The sequence below is a fragment of the Petaurus breviceps genome, unplaced genomic scaffold (genome assembly GCF_028583685.1).
Source record: "Petaurus breviceps papuanus isolate PSGF00001 unplaced genomic scaffold, PetGlider_PUasm1.0 419, whole genome shotgun sequence".
In the NCBI taxonomy this organism is placed as follows: Eukaryota; Metazoa; Chordata; class Mammalia; order Diprotodontia; family Petauridae; genus Petaurus; species Petaurus breviceps.
The window spans coordinates 11,372,846-11,398,217 of record NW_027186324.1 but is presented as its reverse complement, the minus strand read 5'-3'; the positions used below and the strand labels follow the sequence as shown (position 1 = coordinate 11,398,217).

Below are 25,372 nucleotides of genomic sequence, written 5' to 3'. Positions count from 1 at the left end.
ATGGCAGCATATAGTCAAGTATAGGATCTGTAAATTCTTTGACATTATATATTAGTCAGGTTATAAAGACGGATTGTATCAGATGGAATGAAAAATGGTAAAGAGAACATAAAACCAAACAAGAAAAGGAAAAAGATCAGGTATTTTGCTTCCATCTGGATATAAACTCAGATCTTTCTAGTTCTTTCTCTGGATGTAGACATCTCTCTCCATCATGAGTCTTTTGGGATTGACTTATATCACTGCATTGCTGAGAAGAGTCCAGTCTATCAAAGGTGGTCATCACACATACGTTGTGTCTGTGATTGTGTACAAATTTCTGCTGGTTCTACTCTTCTCGCTCAGCATCAGTTCGTATAAGCCTCTCCAGGTAAATATGAAGTCCTTGTTTCTTGTGCAATAGTACTCCATAACATGCATATACCTCAACTTGTTCAGCCATTCCCCAATCGATGGGCACCCCCTTAATTTCCAATTCTTTGCCACCACAAAAAGAGCTGCTATAAACATTTTTGTACATATGGGTCTTCCTCCCACTTCTATGATCTCTTTGGGATATAACACTAGGAGTGGTATTGCTGGGTCAAAGGATATGAAAGTATTTATAGCCCTTTGGGCATAATTCCAGATTGCTCTCCAGAAAGGCTGGATCAGTTCACAACTCCACCAGCAATGCATTAGTGTTCCAATTTGCCCACATCCTCTCCAGCATTTGTCATTTTCCTGTTTTGTCATCTTAGCCAATCTGACTGGTGAGATGTGGTACTTCAGATTGTTTTGATTTGCATTTCTCTAATCAGTAGTGATTCAGAGCATTTCTTCATGTGCGTATAGATATCTTTAATTTCTTTCTCTGAAAATAGCTTATTCATATCCTTTGCCCATTTATCAATTGGAGAATAACTTGCATTCTTAGAAATTTGACTCAATTCTCTGTATATTTTAGAAATGAGTCCTTTGTCAGAGACATAGGTTGTAAAGATTCTTTTCCAATTTCCCACCTCCCTCTTAATCTTGATTACATTGGCTTTGTTTGTACAGAAGCTTTTCAATTTCATGTAGTCAAAATTATCCATTTTACATTTTATAATGTTCTCTAATTCTTGATTAGTCATAAAGTCTTCCCCTCTCCACAAATCTGACAGGTAAACTATTCCTTGTTTTCTGAGACTACTTACAATATCAACCTTTATACCTAGATCATGCACCCATTTAGACTTGATTTTGATATATGGTGTTAGATAATGGTCTATGCCCAGTTTCTGCCATACTATATTCCAGTTTTCCCAGTAGTTTTTGTCAAATAGTGAGTTCTTATCCCAAAAACTAGGGTCTTGGGTTTTATCAAACAATAGATTACTATAGTCATTGACTTCTGGATCTCGTGTGCCTAATCTATTCCATTGATCCACTCCTCTATTCCTCAGCCAGTACCAAGTAGTTTTGATGACTGCTGCTTTATACTACAGATTGAAATCTGGTATAGCTAGTCCACCTTCCCTAGCATTTCTTCTCATTAATTCCCTTGATATTCTGGATCATTTATTCTTCCAAATGAATTTTGTTACTATTTTTTCTAGCTTTTTTGGTAAATCGATTGGTATGGCACTAAATATATAATTTAATTTAGGTAAAATTGTCATTTTTATTATATTAGTTTGACCCAGCCATGAGCAATTGATATTTTTCCAGTTAGGTAGATCTGACTTTCTTTGTGTGAAAAGTGTTTTGTAGTTGTGGTCATATAGGTCCGGGGTTTGTTTTGGCGGGTAGATTCCCCAATATTTTATAATGTCTAGAGTAACTTTAAATGGGATTTCTCTTTCTATCTCTTGCTGTTGAATTTCATTGGAAATATATAGGAATGCCGAGGATTTATGTGGGTTTATTTTATATCCTCCAACTTTTCCAAATTTATTTATTTTCTCAAATAATTTTTTACTTGATTCTCTAGGATTCTTTAAGTATATCATCATATCATCTGCAAAGAGTGATAGCTTGGTCTCTTCTTTGCCTAATTTGATTCCTTTGATTTCTTTTTCTTCTCTAATTGCTACTGCTGACATTTCTAGTACCAGATTGAATAAGAAGGGTGATAGTGGACACCCTTGTTTCACCCCTGATCTTATGGGAAATGCTTCTAGCTTCTCCCCATTACATATAATACTTGCTGATGGCTTTAAATAGATGCTACCTATTATTTTAAGGAAGGCTCCATTTATTCCTATACTTTCTAATGTTTTTAACAGGAATGGATTATTTTGTCAAAAGCCTTTTCTGCATCTATTGAGATGATCATGTGGTTTCTGCTAGTTTTATTGTTGATATGATCAATTGTACTGATGGTTTTCCTAATATTAAACCATCCTTGCATTCCTGGAATAAATCCTACCTGATTGCAGTGTATTATTCTTGAGATAAGTTGCTGTAGTCTTTTTGCTAGTATTTTATTTAGAATTTTTGCTTCTATATTCATGAGGGAGATTGGTCTATAATTTTCTTTCTTTGTTTTATCTCTTCCTGATTTAGGTATCAGTACCATATTTGTGTCATAAAAAGAATTTGGTAGGACTCCTTCTTCACTAATTTTCCTAAATAGTTTGTAGAGTATTGGAATCAATTGTTCTTTAAATGTTTGATAGAATTCACTAGTAAATCCATCTGGCCCTGCAGATTTTTGCCTAGGGAGTTGACTGATGGCTTGTTCAATTTCTTTTTCTGAGATGGGATCATTTAAGTAAATTACTTCCTCTTCAGTTAATCTGGGCAATTTGTATTTTTGTAAATATTCATTCATTTCCCTAAGATTGTCAAATTTATGTGCATACAATTGGGAAAAATAATTCCTAATTATAGTTTTGATTTCCTCTTCCTTGGAGGTAGATTCACCCTTTTCATTTTTGATACTCATAATTTGGTTTTCTTCTTTCTCTTTTTTTTTTTATCATATTGACTAAGGGTCTATCAATTTTGTTGGTTTTTTTTTCATAAAACCAGATCTTAGTTTTATTTATTAATTCAATAGTTTTCTTAATTTCAATTTTATTAATCTCTCCTTTGGTTTTCAACATTTCTAATTCAGTATTTAACTGGGGATTTTGAATTTGTTCTTTTTCTAGGTTTTTCAATTGCATGCCCAATTCGTTGACCTCCCTTTTCTCTAATTTAATCATGTATGCACTCAGAGATATAAAACTTCTCCTAAGAACTGCCTTTAATGAATCCCACAAATTATGGTATGTTGTCTCATTATTGTCATTCTCTTGAATGAAATTACTGATTGTTTCTGTAATTTCTTGTTTGACCCACTCATTCTTTAGGATTAAATTGTTTAATTTCCAATTAGTTATTAGTCTGTCTTCCCATGGCCCTTTATTGCCTATAATTTTTATTGCATCATGATCTGAGAAGGATGCATTTAATATTTCGGCCTTACTTCATAGAATTGTGAGGTTTTTATGCCCTAGAACGTGGTCAATTTTTGTGTATGTGCCATGAACTGCTGAGAAGAAAGTATATTCCTTTTTATCCCCATTCAGTTTTCTCCAGAGATCTATCATACCTATCCTCTCTAAAATCCTGTCTTGTTTATTTTGAGGTTGGATTTATCAAGTTCAGAGAGAGGGAGATTAAGGTCTCCCACTAGTATAGTTTTGCTGTCTATTTCTTCCTCTATTTCCTTTACCTTCTCCTCTAGGAATTTGGATGCTATACCACTGCATATATGTTAAGTAATGATATTGTTTCATTCTCGATGGTACCTTTTATGAGGATATAGTTTCCTCCCTTATCTCTTTTAATTAGGTCAATTTTTGCTTTTGCTTTATCTGAGATAAGGATTGCTCCCCCTGCTTTTTTTACTTTAGCTGAGGCATGATATATTTTACTCCAGCCTTTTACCTTTACCCTGTGTGTATCCCTCTGTTTCAGATGTGTTTCTTGTAAACAGCATATTGTAGGAGTATGATTTCTAATCCATTCTGCTATCCGTCTCCGTTTTATGGGAGAGTTCATTCCATTCACATTTACAGTTATGATTGTTATCTCTTTCTTTCCCTCCATCCTATTCCCTCCCCTGTTAATGCTCATATTTTTCCTCCCTTAATAGTTTTCTTTTTGACCACCGCCTCCCTCAGTGTTCCCTTATAAGCCCCCCTCCCTTTTCCTCCCCTTTCCCCTTACTTCTTTCCTCCCTACTAACCAACCCCCCCCTTTCATAACCCTTTCCCCCTCCTACTGCCTGTAGAATATTTTTATACTTAATGAAGTATGTTATTTCTTCTTCGTACCAAGAGTGACAGGAACAAATCTCATGTGAAGCTCCTCTCCCTCCCCTCTTTCCCTCTAAAATGATACGTTTTGCATTTCTTCTCCATGGAGTCCTATGCTTAACTGGTTGTTATTCCCTCCTTGTACCAGAACCAATGAGGGAAAAGCTCATATGATTCCCATCTCCCTTCCTTCTTTTCCTCTGCTATATTGTTTTTATTCCTCTTTGTGTGGCATAATTTACCCTTTTCCACTTCATTCATTCCTCTTCTTCCATTGCAGTCCCTTTGTAGCCCTTAATAAGATTTTTTTTATCATCATTTTGTTTATTTTATGCTCATACCCTCTACTTGTCTATAACCAGTTTTCTCTTATCAAATAGCAGGGTGTGTGTGTGTGTGTTTGTGTCTATGTGTGTGTGTTTGTGTGTATGTGTGTTTACCTTGTTTACCTTTCTATGTCACTCTTGCATCTCGTAATTGTAGGTTGAATTTTCCATTGAGTTCTGGCTTTTTTTTTTATCAGGAAGGTCTGGAAGTCTGTTATATCGTTGAATGACCATCTCTTTCCTGGAATAATATGCTCAGTCTCGCTGGGTATGTGATCCTTGGTTGTAACCCGAGCTCTTTTGCCTTCTGGAAAATTGTATTCCACTGCTTCTGATCTTTCAGTGTAGAGGCTGCCAAATCCTGTGCAATCGTCACTGTGGACCCTTGATATTTGAATTGTTTCTTTCTGGCCACTTGAAGTATTTTCTCTTTTATCTGGTAGTTCTGGAGTTTGGCCACAACATTTCTAGGACTTTTCAGTTTGGGATCTCTTTCAGCAGGTGTCTGGTGTCAGGTTCTAGTGTCTCAGGGCAGTTTTCCTTAACGAGCTCTTGGAGAATGTTGTCCAGGCTCATTTTTTCATCATGATTTTCCGGTAGGCCTGTGATTCTCAGATTTTCTCAGATTATCTCCCCTGGATCTGTTTTCCAGGTCAGTTATTTTTCCATTTAATTATTTTACCTCTTTTTCTACTGTTTCATTCTTTTTGTTTTGTTTGACTAATTCCTGGTTTCTCATAGAGTTATTTGTTTCAATTTGGTTGATTCTAGTTTTTAGCAAATCATTTTCCTTGGTTAATTTTTGGAGCTCCTTTTCCATATCGTACACTTTTATTTTTAGAGAGATGTTTTCATCATTATAATGTTTTTCTAATTCTGCAATTTTGATTTTAAAAGAATTATTCATTTTGTCTTTTATCTCTTTCATTTGGTTTTCAAAGTTCCTTTTGAGCTCACCTAGGAGAGCCTTCTGTGCTTGGGACCAGTTCCCTGTTGATGTTTCAGCTGTGGGTGTGGAGTCCACATTGTCTCCCTCTGAGTTTGGTTCCTCCCTCTGAGGATAGTAGGACTCAGAGTGTTTATCTTTGTAGTCTGCTTTCTGCCCACTTTGAGGCAGGGCCCTAGCCATGCCCTTCCTCTAGGATCCCAAACCTTTACTGTAGGGGGTTTTGCCCTGGGGCAAGAGTTACTACGTTTTCAGGGTCAGAGGTGGGGGTTGGAGCAGGTGAGGTTCACTCTGCCATTCTGGTCTTTGGAGGTCCTGATAGGGGCTTTTTTTTTTTTTTTAAATTTCTGGGCTATGAAGTGGCAGCCCCAGGAGTATTTGCTTTCCGGGACAGGGGTCTTGCATTTGGTTCTTACCTTGCTCTTTCCAGTCCCAGCCCTTTGGTGATAGGCCTGGTAGTGGCCCTTGTGGTTGGTGGGATGATTTGCCCTCCGAGTTGATCAGGCCCCTTCTGGGCCTGCCTCTTAAACATTTGATTTCAAAACTTTTAATTCCAGATTCTTTGCCTTCCTCCCTAGTCATCCTCCCGTACTGCGAAAATAAGCAATTCAATATAGGTTCTATATGTGTAGCTATGCAAAACATTTCCATAGTGGATATATTGTGAAAGACTGACTCTATTTCCCTCCCTCCTATCCCACCTCCCACTTGTTCTATTCTCTACTTTGATCCTGTCCCTTTTCATAAGTGTGTGCTTCCAACTTCCCCACCCCCCCAGCCTGCCCTCCCTTCCATCATCCCCCCTCTTATCCCCTTCCTCCTACTTTCCTGTAGGGTGAGATACCCTATTTAGTGTGTATTTCATTCCCTCCCTAAGCCAAATTTAATGACAATAAGGTTGACTCATTCCCTCTTACCTTCCTGTTCTTCCCCTCCATTGTAAGTTTTCCCTTGCCTCTTTTATGTGAGATACCTTTCCCATTCTGTCTCTCCCTATCGCCTCTCGTTTTATTCCTCTGTCACCTCTCAATTTCACCTTTTCATTATCATCCCTTCCTATTCCTATACCTATTCCTGTAACCTCTGTCTGTGTATTCCTGTGCACATATATACACACACTAGCATATGTATTCATATGCTCATATACACTACTATAGAGATATATATGTATGGACACACACATTTATATTCCCTTCAACTATCCTCACACTGAGAAAAGTTTCATAAGTTACAATTATTGTCTTTCTCTGTAGGAATGTAAATAAGTTCGACTTTGATGAGTTCCTTATGATTTCTTTTCCCTTTTTATCTTCTCATGCTTCTTGTATCTGAATTTCAGATTTTCTATTCAAGTCTGGTTTTTTCATCATGAATGCTTGAAAGTCCTCTGTTCCATTAAATAACCGTATTTTCCCCTGAAACATAATACTCAGTTTTACTGGGTAGGTGATTCTTGGTTTTAATCCTAGTTCCTTTGACTTCCAGAATATCTTAATCCAAGCGCTTCAATCACTCAGTGTAGAAGCTGCCAGATCCTGTGTTACCCTGATTGTGTTTCCACAATATTGAAATTGTTTCTTCCTTGCTGCTTATAATATTCTCTCCTTGATCTGAGAACTCTGAAACCTGGCTATAATATTCCTAGGAGTTTTCTTTTGGGGATCTTTTTCAGGAGGTGATTGGTGGATTCTTTCAACCTTTATTTTGCCCTCTGTTTCTAAAACATCAGGGCAATTTTCCTTGAGAATTTCTTGGAGGATGATTTCTAGGTTCTTTTTTTTTGATCATGGCTTTTAGGTAGACCAATAATTTTTAAATTATCTCTCCTGGATCTATTTTTCAAATCAGTGGTTTTCCCAGTGAGATATTTCACATTGCCTTCTATTCTTTCATTTGTTTGTATCTGTTTAACAGCATCTTAATTTCTCATAAAGTCACTAGCTTCCATTTGCTCCAGTCTAATTCTAAAGAAATGGTTCTTTTTAGTGAGCTTTTGTGATTCTTTTTCCATCTGGCACATTTGTCTTTTTAAGGCATTCTTCTCCTCATTGAGATTTTGAGCCTCTTTTGCCATTTGAGTCAGTCTGTTTTTTAAGGTGTTATTTTCTTCAGTCAGGTTGATGGCTCTTTTTTCATAATTTTCTTGTATCATTCTCATTTCTCTTCCCAATTTTTCATCCTCTTCTCTTATTTGGTTTTCAAAATCCTTTTCAAGCTCCTCAGTGGCCTATAACGAGATCATTTTTTTCTTGGAAGCTTTTGGTGCAGGAGTTTTCACTTTATTGTCTTCCTCCTGTTCCGTGCTTTGATCATTTTTGTCCCCAAAATAGGAGTCTAATGTAGGATTGCTCTGTTTGCTTCCTTTGCTTGCTCATTTTGCCACTCAGTTAGTTTACTTTTCAGCCTTTTACGCCACAGTAGAATTCTGCTACCAGAAATGGTAGCTTTATCCCAAATGCTCGGGTTTTCACAGCTGCCAGAGCTATTAGTTGGGTGCCCCCTCTGAAGCCTCCACACGCTCTGGTATACTGTTCACGCAACCCAGGACCTCCACTCTAGACTGTAATTCAGATACCCAGCATATTAGAGCAAGAGTGATCACCCCTCAGACTGGTTGCGTGGTCCCCCTACCATCTGCAGACCAGGAGCTCTGAAGTAGTCACGTGGCAGTGGCTGCATGGATGCCACGCCTCAGCTGCTACTCCCTCCAGGAGACAAAAGCTGTACCGCTCTCCCACACTCCCTGTTCCCAGAGTCCACACTGCACTGATTTCTCACTTTGTCTTTACCATCTGTGGGTTGATAATCCAGGAAACCAGCACAGGTGGTGGGGATCTGACGTCCCTCCAGCCGATGATCTGTTTGTCCTTTCTGTGTTGTTATTATTGTATAAATTATTTTCCTGATTATGCTTACTTCACACCATCATTTCATTCAAGTCTTCCCATGTTTCTCTGAAACTGTCCCCTTTACGGTTTCTCAGAATACAGTAGTATTCCATCACATTCATGTACCATAACTTGTTCAGCCAAACAGTGAACATCACCTCAGTTTTCAGCCCTTTGTCACCACAAAAAGATCTGCTTTAAATATTTTTGTACATAAGATCTTTTGCTCTTTGATCTCATTTGGGTCATAGATCTTGTAGCAGTACGTCAGAAAGCATGCTACGTTGCCTTCCAAAATGACTGATGCACTAGGCCACCAGCAATGTATAATTGTATTTGGTTTCCCACCGTGCCTACAGCGTTTGTTATTTTCCTTTTTTTTTTCAGCTTAGCCAATTTACCTCGGTGTCGTGGAATCTCAGATTTGTTAGAATTTGCATTTTTTGATTATTAGTGATTTAGAGCAAGTTTGCTTGTTGGATTTGAAAACTTTGTTTTGATGTCCTTTGACTATTTATCATTTCGGTAATGACTCTTATTCCTATAAATTTGAATTAGCTCCATGTGCACCTGATAAATGAGACCTTTTTCAGAACTCTTAGTTCTTCTTTGCCCTCTGGGTCACCTTAGAGTACTTTGGATTCCTCTACTGTTCCTCTAACCTCCATCTTAGTCTGATTTCTTCCAGGGTTTGGGTCAAGTGTGTTGTCACAAAATTGGGCATTTTCTACCTCTCTCCCACTCCCTCCCTCTACCCACCTATGTCCTCTGAGTTTCCTCATATCCTTTCTTTCTCTTTTTTGCTCCTTCCCTGGTTCCTCCCTCAGGCTTCAGGAATCCTTGGACCATCTCTGATGAGAGTACTGTCAGGCTTCCAGCTTGTTGAAGTGTACTTGCACTGATTTCTCTGGTGAGATTCCTTTTTTAATGTCTCTTGGCTTCTGGTTTCCCTTTTTTTCTGCAGTCTATGCTAGTTGAAAGTACCTACTAATTTCTTTTTTGGAGTTCTCGGTCATCATTCGATATGGTGACATTTTTAGATCTTTGCTGGAGTTTATATGAGAAAGCTAGACTCTTCTACAATCTATCATGCTGTTATTTTAACCCTGAAAGAAATATTATGAGGAAAAAGTCAACAATGTGGTGAACATATGGAATGAGATTTAAAAATAAATATATTATACTTACTTTTTAAGGATGTACAGGGAAGGGAGCTATTTTGGGGAGTAAAATGCGTTGGGATTTAGACATTTTGAATTAGTGGTGGCAAGGCATCTAGGTGGAAATATCCAGCAAATTGTTAGGGTTTCGGAGTGAAACTCAGGACAGTTTGAGGGATCATCTCTGTAGAGGTGATAATTTAAATTTCAGTAACTGAAATCATAACAGTATATTATATTTCTCAGAAAGAGAGGTTATACACAACCTGCCCTATCATAGAAATGAACAGCATTCAGTTCAATAAATATTTATTTTGTCCTTTATACTGTTATTATTCTGGATGCAGAAGATACAAAATCTGATTAAAATAGTTCTTGTTTTGAAGGTGCTTATGTTATTCTTGTAGGACTGAAGATCGAATGTTAAAGTCACTCCTTTATTTAGGGGTTGGAAAGTAAAGTTTAACTTTAGCAAAAGGAAAGTATAAGCACTGACTAGAGAAGTAGGAAAAGAACCAAATAGTAGGTAGTTTAGAAAGAAGAGAGTTTTGAGATATAAGAGAGCAGTTTATGCGTGGAGAGATAAAGCAGAGAGACAAAGGAGAATGAGATGTGAAAAGATCTGTTTTAGTGCTTTTCTAGTCATTGATAATTGATGATGTTGGAAAGAATAGTTCAATGCAGTGGTCGTGATTGGGAAGTTGTGTTGTTAGGGGAAAGGAAGAGAGACTTTGTGGGAAAATGGTGGCGACAAAATGCATTACGGTCTTGGCAGGAGTTTGTGATGTTTAGAGATCTGGGATGGTAGCAGGATGTAGGGAAAACTTTTTTTTCAAATTTAATGCAAACTTGAACATGTTTCAGACAGAAAAAGACAAGACAGACTAGAGAGCGAAATAGAAGACTCAAATGGAGGGGGTACTACCCCAAAAATATAACTTGGAAGAACAATAAATTAGAGCGGTCAGCCATGGAGAGGAGTGGGAACAGCTTCCTTTGGAACAGGAAGGTTGGAGAAGAAGATTGTTCAAGGTAGAACTTGAACCTGTTGGGAATTCCTCAAGGTAAAGCTGATCATGTGTCAGTATTGAGCAGAGGGAGCGGGGTGTGCGTACTGCAGAGCGGGAAGAAGGAGAGTAACTTAACTCTAGATGAACAAAAGCGTGGTCAGACTGCAGAGCTGAGGTGTGTGTGCCGGGCTCTTCCTGCAGGAGAATCAAGACACGAGGAAAACAGCGCTTATTCCCAAGAGGCTCGCGTTGTCTTCAGAGAAATAGCCTACAGAAACAGGATAGGGATAGTGTGTGTTAGGGATGGCCCTGGAACTTTGAGGCCAGGAAGGATACATATAGATAGACAGACAGATACAAAGTTTGTAAGCGAAAGTGACTATGAGGACCCACATCGGGGGTGCAGGCGAGTAGAGCAGGCCTAGCAGTTGGGGAGGTCATGAAAGGCTTCATTCGCCACCTTAGCTATGCTTGAAGGAATCTAGGGACTGTAGGAGTCGGGTGAGGAAGGGGGACCACGTCCCAGGCATAGAGGCAGCCCTGTAAAAGACACAGAAGTAGGAGGTAGAGTATCTCATATGAGAAAAAGCAAAATGGCCACTTGGGGTGTATTGTAGAGTGTGGGAAGGAGAGTGGATTGGAGCCGCGTTCTGAAGGTCTTTAAAAATCAAACAAGTAGGTTGTGATCCTAAACGCAACAGAAAACCGCTTCATTTTACTAAGTTAAGATTGTGAGATGGCCAGACCCACATTTTGGTGACTGTGGAGAAGATGGTTTGGAGAAGGGAAGCCTCGAAGCAGGGAAACCGCCTTTTGTCTCCAGGCCCCAGGTGACAGCCTGATGTAGGGAGGAAACATTTGAGCGTAGAGAGCATGACATGAGATGAGGTGGGAGGTGTCATTTAGATGTCATTCAACAACATCTGGAAACTAAGGGAAAATGTGGAATGAGGGAGAGGGAGGGTTTGAAGGTGATGGAGCTTGTGAATGTAGGTGAGTATAAGGATGGTGATGCCCTCAACAAAAGAAGGGAAGTTCAGAAAAGAGGTGGGGGTGGAGGGAGAAGGGAAATAATGAAGTTTGTTTTGCAAATACGGAGTTTGAAATGTGACAGATTCGAGCTGGGTATGTGGATCGGGGAGTTAGCTGCATAGACTCAGTGATTATCTTGATGAAACTTCGTGAAGTTATCAAGGAAGTGAATGCAGAGGAGAAAGAGATGAGGGTACGGGACATGGTTTTGCTTTGTACCGGGGTGACGAATGTCTATCGAACAAAGGAAATTGAGGTGTAGCCATACGAATTGGAAGAAAAATAAGAGAGCGGTGTCTCAAAAATCCTGAGAAATATTTGTGTCCAAGAGGAGTATGATCAGCAGTGTGATAGAAGAATTGGAATAATACTGCTTGATCAATGAATGGCCCGAAAATGTTATTGGAAGTAAAATGGAGAGAAAAGCATCTGTAAAACATCTGATCTCATCTGTAAACAGTTAAATCCTAACAGAAAATGGTCTAAAGATTACTATAATCTTATCTATTCATATAGTAGAATGAAGACCTAGTGTGAAGAGTGTTAAGTTGATAAATGTACACCCTTTAAAAATTAAATTGATTCTATTTTGTATAGCCTCTATATATGCATATATAAAAATTATACCTAATATTCCCATAATTTCTTGCTTGGCATCATTTATTATGCTAGGTGATTTTTTTGTTTGTTTTAGAATGAAAAGTAGAATAACTGAATCATGAATATTTAAATTTTTATAAATGACTTTGATTACATACCAGTCTTTTGCAATATTCAAACCTAGCTGGGTTAGATGAATAATAAGTATCTGGTGGGAAGTAAATGCTTCATAAAGAAATTATAATCATAACTCACAGAACAGCACTCTTACTCAAGCAGAAATAATAAGCTTCATTTGTAATTAGACATAGATTTAAGGTCTTTCAGTATTCATGCTTTCAAAACCTTATGAAGCATTTCATTCAAGAATAGGACATTACTGTGGACCTTTTCCATGTGGCCGGCCGTACTCTGATTCTAGTAATGCGCTAAATAATATTTGCATGTGAATATGTTACATGAAAAAAAGATGTTTGCCATCATTAGCAAGGGAGAGTTTGGAAGGCATTCAAAAGGTGAGTTGATGAAAATTTTCACTATAGCTTGAAAGTTTCATTTTTTAAAAAACTTTTAAATATTATGCTAATATATTATTGTGGAGAATTAGACTCTTCTGTTTTCTGGGTTTAATAGACTATAGTTTTGAAAATTGATTTTATTTTAAATGTTCTGATTATTTTAAAATTTGTAATGTAAGTGGCTTTGTAGCCAATGAACTTAAAAATCTGTTTCAAAAGCAAATAAAGTCCATTTGCGCAAAGCACTTATCTAGTCAAAAATAGGTAAAATGCCTTACAATTCTGGCATTCATATTGTTTTATTTTTGTTTGTATTTTTTTTCTCAGTTTCCATTACAAAGAGTAGTGCAAAAACACAATCTTCCCCTTCCAAAGTGACCCGGCGTTCAATGCAGTCTCCACAGAAAACTGCTCCAATACCAGCACAGCGGGGCAAGAAACCAGGTCGGGCTAAACCACCTGGACAGACTTCAGTCCCCAAGAAGGGCAGGTCTCCTAAAAATGTTTCCCTGACCAAAATCATCTCTCACCCTGAAAGTCTCAAAACAAGAAAAAAAGGCCTAAAACCAGGAAGAAAGGTTAGTTATACCTACTGCTCTTTGATTTATAATGCAGTTTTTTAGTAGTGGCTTATTGTTTGTAACATGCCGTTGAGAAATCTATCTGCAGCATACGTCTCTCTTAACAATTTAGATGATTTCCTATTTTCTCATATATGCCATCCACATTTTATAGTTTTTTTTTGCAGCAAAATTAAATAAAACTTTAAACAATGTAAATTTGACTTCTTAAAAACCACACTGAAATTTGTGTGGGTGTATTTTCTTTTGAAACCAGCACCTTTTAAAACTCGGCTTTCTTTAAAAATTTATGCTAGAAGTATAGCATTTTTGAAAATGCAGAATTTATACAATTTTAAATGGGAGTTTAATTTTATTGTGCAGAAGTTTCTTATTTTATTGAGAAATATCCAAGAATATTTGTATCAGGCTAATGTTAACCCCCCAAAAGTGGCCTTTGTGGGGAATTTAATGTCGCAACAGCAACTTGAAAGAGAGAAACAATAAAAAATTACAATTCTCACTTTTTGTGTCACTTTTTTTTTAAGCAGTTGGGGTTAAGTAACTTTCCCAGGGTTACATGGCCAGTTATTTCTGGGTGTGGTGCTGAGCATCTGAGCCCGGATTCAAGCCCAGGTCATCCCAACTCTGGGGCTGGTGCCCTTACTTGCTGAGCCACCTGGCCGCCCCCGTGTCACATTTCTTAATAGATAAAAACACATACAATAAGTATGCAAAGTTCTTTCTTTCTGTCAGTTATCAGAAGTCTAATTTAGAAGCTAGGATGAAATTATCCGGCTTTCCACTTCTGTCTCAGAGATGTGCCCTAAGGTTTTTGAGGTGCTGTTTTTTTTTAAGTTAGAAGACTGACACAAACTGCAGTGATGTTCCCAGCTTTTCAGGTATGAGGATCCCTTTGTAACTTGTCTTTTTGTTTTCAGAGTACCGCTAATAATGAAGGTAGTTATAGTCTTAGAATTTTATTGAGAAAACTATATAGAGCTACTCTGAATTCCGCTATGCTCTTAAATGCTTTTATATTTTTAAAATCACAACAGCATCAGTATGCAGTAAAAATAGTAATGCTTTCAAATAGGAAGCATGGTTTGCAGGTTTCTCAAGGTGTGCTTGCTTTTCCATTACCCTGAATCATGGTACATATTTTGTTGGAGCCGAATAAGAGTAGGTCTGACATTTAGTTTAGTGGAGAAGCCGGGCTAGGAACCACTATCAGCAGCAGTGTTTGAGGATTAGACATAGTAAGGAACTTATATTTAGGTATATATAGATACAAATTAGTCTGTTACTTCTTTTATTACAAGTTGAAGAATCAAAGAAAAATTATGTATGTCTAAAAATTTTAATTGAGGAGGTAGAAAGTATCTATGTTTTCTATTCGGTATTCAAAGATGATGATTTCATGCAATCTGATCTATCTTATATTGCCATTTAAAAAATTAATTTTGAGTGTACTCTTAAAATACACATTTATATAATACTATGTTATACAAGAATTACAATTGTTAAAACTCTCTCAAACCCATTATGCCCTGGTGAGGCATTATTTAGATAGATAGAGAGATGGATGGATGATTCTATCTTTCTGTCTGTCTATCTACCTATCTATTTGTTGATGAGAAGGGAATGGAGTTTTCTTTAAAAATTTGCATTTTAAAAGGTGAAAAATATAACCATGAAGACACAAAAGATAATGTCTTTGAAAAGCATGAGAAAGCAAATGCAAGCAAAGTTTTTTTTAAGTTTCTAAAATAAATTTCAATACCAAAATGTCCAATAGAATATTCTATATTGACTGTGTGCCATTAATTAGTTTGTTCTCATTTTCATTATTCCGATTATATCCAAAAGAACAATGTAAAATATAGGCTACATTTTTTAGTCTTTACTATATAGTGGAAGGGTCTGAAGGAAAGAATTAAAGAGGGAAGGAAACCTTGATTAATCCTGCACAATAATGAAAAAAAAAAAACACTTTGAAACTTTTTTTTGGGCGGGAGGAGGCAAAATAACCAGAATTCTAAAGTAACTTTTATGCCTTGTGGTCTTGATAACAGAGAATAAGCTTTCTAATTTGACTTTCTGGGAATTATGAAAATGTTTTGGAAAATGCAATGAATTGCCTTATTAATCACCTTATATTAATGGCTTGTAAGCTTACGTATATTAGTTTTTCAGAGATGTTTAACTCTCACGTGCCTTCCCTTAATTTCTGAATCTATCTTTGTTTACATTTTTAGGATGATGTGTCATTCTAAAAGTAGATCAGATTCTTCACGTAAAGGCTTGCATAGAGCTGCTATTTCTCTGTTCTTCTTTGGTTTCATTTAGTGAATGGCTGGTAATCACTCATTTTCCACATGCCTTTACTGACACAGTCATTTTAATGGAAGGAGTTGTACTTCACTTGCTGTGGCTTCTATCATGCCTGAACAGGGGACTTTCCCCAAATAATCATATTTGAGCTTCTTCATAGAATCTCAAGTTCCTTTGCCCCCCGTTTCCAGTGCTTTAATAACAACAACTAACATGAATAAAGCACTTTGAGGTTTGCAGAACACTTCATTTTAGTGTTGCAATAACTGTGGGTGCTATTGTCCCCCATTTGCAGATGAGGAAACAGGCAAAGGGTGAAGTGACTTGCCCCAGAGTCTCACCAGCTAGTCAGCGTCTGAAGTTGTATTTGGACTCAAGATCCTTCTTACTCTAGGCCCAGGTGTAGCATCTTGCCATCTAGTGGTCTTGAAAGTAAGTGCGTGTCTATAGTCTGAGTGTTTACAAAGCAGTTTCCTTACAAAAGCTCCTTGTGGTATGCTGTCCAAGTAGCTCTGTTCTCATTTTATAACTAACCTTTTAGGCTCAGCCTTGTAAAGGCCACTTGTTCAATCATAAAGCCAGTGAATAAAGTGGGATCCAGGAGTTGAAAGTAGCTTGCTCCAGATCTGGCACTTGTATGCCACCCAGTGATTATGAGGTCATTTCTATACTGTTTCCAGTAAATGGGTTGCAATATATAACATGAATTCTTCAGACTGTAGGCATTTTCCATTCAATTCAATAAAAGTGCATACTTGTGTGCAAGGGACTGTGTTAGGTACAATGGCAACAATAAAATAGGCCTTGCTTTTAAAGAGTTTGCTTTCTATGATAAGGTCACAAGATGTACATAAGTAACTGAACACAAAATATCTGCAAAATAATTTAGAGAATGAAGGAATGAGGAGGTTAGAAAAGTCCTGGGGAGGTGGCATCTGAGCAGTTCTTAAAGGAAGTCAGGGATTTTTCAGGAAGGAGGGGATGAGAAGTTTATCCCATACATGGAGAGGACCACGTGTGTACCAGGAAGGTGGGATATAGACTGTTGTGTCTTGGGAATATCTGGTAGGACAGATGGACTGAAACAGAAACTGTATGGAGAAAGAGTAATATGAGAAAGGACCAGGTGACTGGATGAAGGCTGACTCACTTCTGAGGTCTCTTCCAGCTCTTACATAGTGTGATCCTATACTTGAAAGCTCATTTCAGACATTGCCTCCAACAAGGTCTTTCATAAGCCCCCCACTATCCATGCATACCCCCAAATGACCTTGTATTTGTTTTGTGTCTGCAGTTACGTTTCCCTTTACATAATAATGCAAGCCCCTTGAGGGCAGGAACTTAGGTTTTGTTTTTAATTTTCAACATTTAGCACAGTATAGGTACTTGATAAGTTACTTGTTGATTGACTGATCTTAGGCAAATTCCTACCTTTCTCTGGGCCTTGATGTCCTTCTCTCTGGGGGTGAAGAAGATGGACCTAAAGGGGAGCTGCCACTGTCGGGTCTCCAGAGCTGCAAGGGCACATGTTGATCCAAACTGAACCTCACAGTATAAGGAACCACAAAGACACAGCCTGACACTAGAATAAAGTTGTCCTTCTAATAAAGCAGTGTCTTTAGGACCCTGAGAATGCCCTACATGTGGGCGAGGTATTGGAAGGAAATGACCAGTTCAGAGTCTTATTTGGAGGGATGGGGGTTGTTGTACAGCACCTACAGTTGATATGTTATATTGGTGCAAAATGCACAAGTCAAACAAATTGAAACACAAACTTGAGAATTGTAGCATCTGCTGTGAGGGGGAGGGGCTGGAGTGCAGCTCCTTCAGAGGAGCCTGGTCCTTTGAGAAAAGGATTAATTGCTTGTTTTACTGCTTGTAAAGGTAATGTAATTTTGAATTTGAAGATCCCTTTGTGTTAGCAAAAGTAGCAGGTACTTAGCACTTAGTAACTGATTAAGCCTCTGGTTGGGAGAACAGAAGGTATGCACTCCTGTCCCCTGTTACTGAGGAAGGGGTTGGCTGAAACAGGAAGCTAATGTTGTGTGTATATAAGGAAAGCCCCAGAGAGGCACAGGCAGAATTTCCTTGAGACTGAGATCTGGTGGCAGAGCAGCTACAGCTACAGAAGAATGGAGAGCTGAGTCCTAAAAACTTGTGGTGGTGGAGCTGGTTCTGAACAGGAGCCCAGGAGCGCAGAGCCCGGAGCCTGGAGCCAGGAGCCCAGGAGACTGAGGAAGCATGACTGGGATGTTGAGACTTTGTCTGTTTGTGGCTTGGTTGAGCCTTGAATTCCCTGGAGCAGAAATGGTGAAGGATCTGACATGGACCAGACCCTGTGAACTTCAGTGTGAAGCAGGACCTGCCCAGAGAGCTGGTTAAGGAACTGGGAGCCGTCTGCCATTGAACCCAGGTGACAGTCTGGTGAATCCAGGTAGAATCTGGGACCATGGAAGGGGATCCAGGGAATCTGAGAACAGGCCCCAAGTCAAGATGAAGAACAGACCTCTCCTTGGGTACTGAGTAATTGTGGAATTATAGTTTACTGATGACCTAAGGGGTGGAGGATTTTGTGTATGATACTTAGTAATTGATTGCTGAATAAATGACTGATAGAGTTAATCAAGAGTGGAAGACTCTGGCTATTTTACTTTGAGATGTTGTTACTGATAAGTGACTGATTGAATCGATCAAGACTGAAGCAAGAGTGGAAGACTGACTATGTACTTTAAGACTATTGATAAGTCACTGATTGAGTTAACTTAAGAGTGATTTTACTTTGAGACTGTGTTGTGAATATTATATTGTGATTTTCTGTGATAAGTTGTAATATTGTGAATGCTGTACCTCGATTTTCTGTGGATGTTTTGCTTTTGTCGTGGAATAGAGTAATCACTATACTGTGTAATCACAACCTTAAAAGCTGTTCACAGTAGCATTTTTCTGGAATGCTGTTTGCATGGCATTACACTGCTCTGCCCAGATAAGTTCTATATGCTCCAGGATTTCTCTAATTGGTGTGACCAGGAAGGAGAAGGACCCAGAAGCTGTGCTCGGGAGGAAGGCCCTTAAATGGGGGTAGGGAAAAGCCCAACTCCCTGCCCCCCAGACCTCTTGGGACACTCATAGCTTCTGGAGCCTTAGAAAGACTGGACTGTGATTTTACTGAGCCTGTCATGCATAGAAGGAGCATTGCAGCAAGTGACAGCTCTTGTTCACCCTTCAGTGTCCTGACGTGGTATAGAGGGAATCAGGAAGCCCCAGGCGTAAATCTTCCTCCAAAACTAGCTAGCTATGTGAGCCTGGGCACATCTTTAAAATGAGAGGGTTGGATCCATGTCCTTATTAAGACTATGAACCTATGACCATGGAATAGATCTTGGAATGTATAAGCCATAACCAAATTTAGCAGAGAAGTGCATCATTCTTTTTCTTTTGAGAGGAAAAATTTCTAGAAATTTGAGACATTTTGGGAATAAATGAAAGAATGAAAAAATTAAAGACAAGCACTGTGATATGAGAACTACTGATGAAATATTCCTCTCCTTAAATAGTAAGGTAGAAAGCTATAGACATAGAATTGTACACCTTCAGAATTGGTTGTTGCATTAGTTGACTTTGTTGTTCAGTCATTTTCAGTCATATGCAACTCTTCTTCACCCCATTTATTATTCTTATTATTATTTTCTGGCAATGACACTGGAGTGCTTCACCATTTCCTTTAGCTCATTTTTACAGATAAGGAAACTGGAGCAAACAGGGTTAAAATGACTGACTTGGGTCACACAGCTAGTAAGTGTTTGAGGTCAGATTTGAACTCAGGAAGTTGAGTCTTTCTGACTCCAGGCCTAGTATTCTATCCACTGAGCCACCTAGCTTTATTACTGCTATAGGCAAGTCACTTGACCCCATTATGCCTCAGTTTCCTCATCCATTTAAATAAGGACATTAGACCAGATGATCTCTATGGTTCCTTCTGCTCTGATAACCATTGCTTCCTTGAAGAATTCACTATGAGGCAGACCCTTATCTTATGTCTCTTCCAAAGGTACCATGGCATTAATATCTAAGATAGCATTAAAGCAAATCTTATGGAGTCTCAGAATTAAGGAAACTTAAGAGAAGGGGTAGAAATCAATGTAAAAGTACTTAGTGTGTGCAAAGCTAGCTGCCTGCCTAGTTGACTTTACTTTTTCTTTGTTATAAAAGAGGGTTCTGTAAATGGTGGTGGTGGTGTGATCATTAAGGGGAAATAATTACTGTAAAAACCAAAAGGCAACAATAAGACTTTAGCAAGACTTTTAGATAATAAATTAGCCATAGCTTCCCCCTGATTAATTTGTGAATAAAACAAACTAGACATGTTATATGCCACATTGCTTTCCAACAAAAATTTTGATACGATGTAAGTAGGTGGTACAATAAATTCACAGAAGCTGGAGTCAAATCTATCCTCAGACACTTACTAACTGCATGACTGTAGGCAAGTCACTTAACATCTACTTCAGTTTCCTCCTCCTATAAAATGGGGATAATAATAGCACCTATTACCTACCTATTTTGTAAGATAGTTTACCAACCTTGAAGCAAGATAGGCACTAGCTTTTACTGGTGGTGGTGTTAATATTATTTTATTTCTAGTTCATAGTCATTTCCTATTTTTCACACTATGTACAGTAAATCTTTTGCTTTTTCATATAAAATCTCACTAAAAGTCAAAGGGAAGATGTCCAATCACTTAATTATATCTCAGAGAAGACATGATGACAGATCCGATGGTCAGAAGAATTAATATTATTAGAGAGATCAGCAAGATGGCAGAGTAGAAGGAAGCCATATAGTAGCCAAGCTTACACACACACACACACACACACACACATTCCACAAAGATTTAGAAAACTCTTCAGATTCACCATGTTGATTGAGAAATCCAAGGAAAAATCACAGGGAGTTATTTTTCTAGCCTAAGTCAGCAGAGGGAGACAGGATTTCTGACCCTGAGAATGAGGAGTAGTCAGGAGGGTGTTATGGGGAGTCTTCCTGCATGGGGACCAAGTGGGACCCTGAGATGTGTAGTAGGATGAGAAAAGGTCCCATACCTGGTACAAAGAAGCCTGAGCCCTGGGAAAGGAGTGGAATCTGTCACTTACACCCCAGAGCTATTTTGCAGATTCCTTATAGACTAAAGTACAGACCTCCACCTAGGGAGGAGTTGTGACTTGTAGCTTGTTCCTAGGCAAGGAGCAGGAGCAAAGGAGCTGTAACTGTGTGCTCTGACTTCTGGAGCGGAACAGGACCTCATGCCCCTCCGCCTTCCCTGGAGGTTGTAGCTAACCTCCCGCCAAGGACAGGCCAGCAGGAAGCCAGCACAGTGCTCCGAGCCCAGCCTCACCCTGAGGTTTTAGCCCTGGGGCGGGCCTGACTAGCCTCCGGCTGGAGGGACCTCGGATCACCAGCAGATGTGGCGGCCCAGAATTACCAACAAATAGATGCTAAGGACAAAGTGAGAGGTCAGTGCAGTGTGGACTTTGGGACCCAGTAGTTGGGAGTGCCTCGGCTTTTGCCCTCGGGGTGAGAAGCCACTGAGGGCTGCTGCTCAGCTGTGCCACATGGCAGCTTCAGCTCCTGGCCTACAGACTGTAGGGGGACCAAGTGACCAGTCTGAGGGGTATCTGGATTGTGGTCTAGGGTGGAGGTCCTGGGGTGTGCGACTGGCTTACCAGAGCATGTGGAGGCTTCAGAGAGGGCAACCATCTAATACCTCCGGCAGCTGAGAAAACCCCAGCGATTGGTACAAAGCTCCCCTGTCTGGTAGTAGAGTCCTACTGTGGCAAAAAGTGCAAAAATCAGGCAATTGAGTGACAACATGACCAGGCAAAGGAAGCAAAGCATACAGAAGAATCCAACATTAGATTCCTATTTTGGGGACAAAAAGGATCAAAGCATGGAACAGGAGGAAGACAGTGAAGTCAGAACTCCTGCACCAAAAGCTTCAAAGGAAAATACGAGCTGGTTACAGGCCATAGAGGACCATAAGAAGCAGAAAAGAGAAGTGGAGGAAAAATTGGGAAGAGACATGAGAATGATGCAAGAAAATTATGAAATGAGAGTCAACAGCCTGACTGAGGAAAATAACACCTTAAAAAACAGACTAACTCAAATGGAAAAAGAGGCTCAAAAAGCCAATGAGAAAAATGCCTTAAAAAGCCGAATTTGCCAGATGGAAGAAGAATCTCAAAAGCTCACTGAGGAGAATCATTCCTTCAGAATGAGATTGGAGCAAATGGAAGCTAGTGACTTTATGAGAAATTAAAATGCTGATAAACAGATACAAACAAATGAAAAAATAGAAGGCAATGTGAAATATCTCACTGGGAAAACCACTGATCTGAAAAATAGATCCAGGAGAGATAATTTAAAAATTATTGGTCTACCTAAAAGCCATGATCAAAAAAAGAACCTAGAAATCATCCTCCAAGAAATTCTCAAAGAAAATTGCCCTGATGTTTTAGAAACAGAGGGCAAAATAAAGGTTGAAAGAATCCCATCAATCACCTCCTGAAAAAGATCCCAAAAAGAAAACTCCTAGGAATATTATAGCCAGGTTCTGGAATTCCCAGATTAAGGAGAGAATATTACAAGCAGCCAGGAAGAAACAATTTGAATATTGTGGAAACACAATCAGGATAACTCAGGATCTGGCAGCTTCTACACTCAGGGATCAAAGGGCTTGGAATATAATATTCTGGAGGCCAAAGGAGCTGGAATTAAAACCAAGAATCACCTATCCAGCGCAACTGAGTAACATGTTTCAGGGGGAAAATATGGTCATTGAGTGGAATAGAGGACTTTCAAGCATTCTTGATGAAAAAACCAGAGTTGAAGAGAATATCTGACATTCAGATACAAGAATGAAGTGAAGCATGAAAAGGTAAACAGGGAAAAGAAATCATAAGAAACTTAATCAAAGTTGAACTATGAACATTCCTACATGGAAAAACGATAATTGTAACTGATAAAACTTTTCTCAGTATGAAAATAATTGAAGGGAATAGAAATATATATATGTATATATTCTATATAAATATATATACATATGTATGTGACTATATCAGAAGGTATACAGGCATATGAATACATATGTGAATGTGTATATATGTTTACAGGTATGCATAGACAGAGGGCACAGGACCAATTTAACAGGAAGGGATGATACTTAAAAGGTGAAATTAAGAGGTGAGAGGTGAATATAATGAGAGGAGATGGGGAGAGAAAGAATGGGGTAAACTATTTCATATAGAAGAGGCAAGGGAAAATGGTTACAATGGAGGGGAAGAATAGGAAGGAAAAAGGGAATGGGTCAACCTTATTCTCATTGAATTTGGCTTAGGGAGGGAATGAAATACACACTGAATGAGATAGAAATAGAGTATCTCACCTTACAGGAAAGTAGGGGGGAAGGGGATGAAAGGGCGCATGATGGAAGGGAGGGCAGGCTGGGGGGGAGGGAAGTTGGAAGCACCCACTTTTTAAAAGGGACAGGATCAAAGTAGAGAATAGAACTAGGGGGGGTGGGATGGGAGGGAGGGAAATATAGTCAGTCTTTTACAATATATCTACTATGTTAATGTTTTGCATTAGTTACACATGTAAAACCTTTATTGAACTGCTTATCTTCCTAGTAAGGGTTGGTGACAAGGGAGGAAGGGAATGAATCTGGAACTCAAAGTTTTAAAATCAAAAGTTTAAATATATATATACGTACATATATATACACTATTATTAATACAATTTTACATGTAGTTGGGAAATAAGAAATACAGGCACTGGGGCATAGAGGGGGTATGGGAGAAGATATAGGAGAGAGCACTTTGGAGGAGTGGATATCCTGTGGGACTGCTATTTGGGGGGGGTGGTTAGGGGAAAAATGGGGAGAAAATTTGTAACTCAAAATCTGACAGAAATGAAGGATGTAAACCAGAAATTAGTAAAGTATTTGAAAAATGAAAAAAAATATATAAAAAAATTTGTTATTGGGATCTTGAGGAGGGAAAAAGAGAAAAGGGGCAGAAAAGCAGAAGCAGTTCTCATCAACCTTAGCTCACTGTTGCTGGGAACACTCTCATTACTCTCTTCTTAATAGAGTTGGGGAGGGCTGAAAAGAATGGAACTATATAGATGAATGGATGAGAAGAAACATAATGACTGTAAATTGGAATGGCATGAACTCATGTATAGAAGGGAAGCAGATAGCAACACAGATTAGAAAGAATCTAGCAGTATATTGTTTATTTGAAGCATAAGTGTTCCCAGAGACTTAACAGACTGAAGCAACATCTGTTATGCTTCCGCCAGACTCAAAAATGTATGTATGATCTCAGACAAAGCAGCAGCAAAAATAGACTTGATCAAACAAAAAAGTAGATTATGCTGAAATGTATCAGATAATGAATGAATATAAACATTTAATATACTTGTATCAGATGTTACATAGCATCTGAATACAGAAAATGCTGAGGTAATTTTTCTTTTTTTTTTTTAACCAGTCGGGGTTAAGTAACTTGCTCAAGGTTACACAGCCAGTTATTTCTGGGTGTGGTGCTAAGTATCTGAGCCCGGATTCGATCCCCAGGTCATCCCGACACTGGAGCCGGTGCTCTACTTTCTAAGCCACCTGGCCGCCCCTAAGCAATTGGGGTTAAGTAACTTGCTCAAGGTTACACGGCCAGGTGTTTCTGGGTGGGTACTAAGTGTCTGAGCCCGGATTCGATCCCCAGGTCATCCTGACACTGGAGCCGGTGCTCTTACTCACTGTGCTACCTGGCCGCCCCGATAATTTTTTTCAATCTGAAAAAATGCCTTCCTTGCTTAATTGAGAATGAAAGAAAAACAAAAACCTTGTTACAAATATAGTCAAGCAAAACAAATTTCTGCATTGTCCCTATCCAAAACACTCGTAAGTCCTTCACCTTTCAGGAGATGGCTCGTGTATGTGTGTGTGTGTGTGTGTGTGTGTGTGTGTGTGTGTGTGTGTGTGTGTGTGTTTTTAGATGGTATGCTTTGGTCTGCATTCAGATCCCATCTCTCTTTTCTCTGGATGTGGATGCATTTTCCATCATGAGTCTTTTGGAATTGTCTTGGATTGTTGTTTTGCAAGAGGAACTGTCAATCATAGATGATCATCACGTATTACTGTTACCGTGGACAATGTTCTCCTGCTTCTGCTTACTTCACTCAGTGTTAGTTCATGTAAATCTAGGTTTTTCTGACACCATGCTGCTCATTATTTCTTACAGCACAGTAATATTCCATTACATTCATACATCACAACGTGTTCAGCCATTCCCAGAGTGACGAGGATCCTCTCAGTTTCCACTTCTTTGTCCATCTGTAGTGTGATACCATCATTAGTCCTCTGAAATCACGGCTGGTCATTGTGCCGATCAGAGTCCTCAACTCTTTCACAGTTGTTGTCTTGGCCATATTGTTGTCATCATATAAACTGTTTTCCTCGTTCTGTTCACTTTGCTCGGCGTTTGTTCACAGAAGCTGCCCTAGGTTTTTTTCATCATTTTTTAAAGCACGGTGGTATTTTACCACATTCATATACCATATTTGTTCAGTCATTCACCCCACCAGATTCCTGTTCTTTGCCCCCTCAAAAAATGATCTTTTTTGTACGTCCTTAGTGACTGTTTTTGCTTAGTACTGATCCCTCCCTTAATCT

General features: G+C 38.8%; 1 protein-coding gene across 4 annotated transcripts in view; it reads left to right on the top strand.

Annotated features, from left to right (window-relative positions):
* SCML2 (Scm polycomb group protein like 2) overlaps positions 1 to 25,372 on the top strand; it is a 218,216-nt gene that overhangs the window by 148,389 nt on the left and 44,455 nt on the right. For all 4 annotated transcript variants that reach the window (XM_069100712.1, XM_069100713.1, XM_069100711.1 and 1 more), the window contains exon 8: positions 13,079 to 13,329. In XM_069100712.1, coding sequence (XP_068956813.1) covers positions 13,079 to 13,329 — 251 coding nt within the window. The remainder of the gene's footprint in view (positions 1 to 13,078; positions 13,330 to 25,372) is intronic.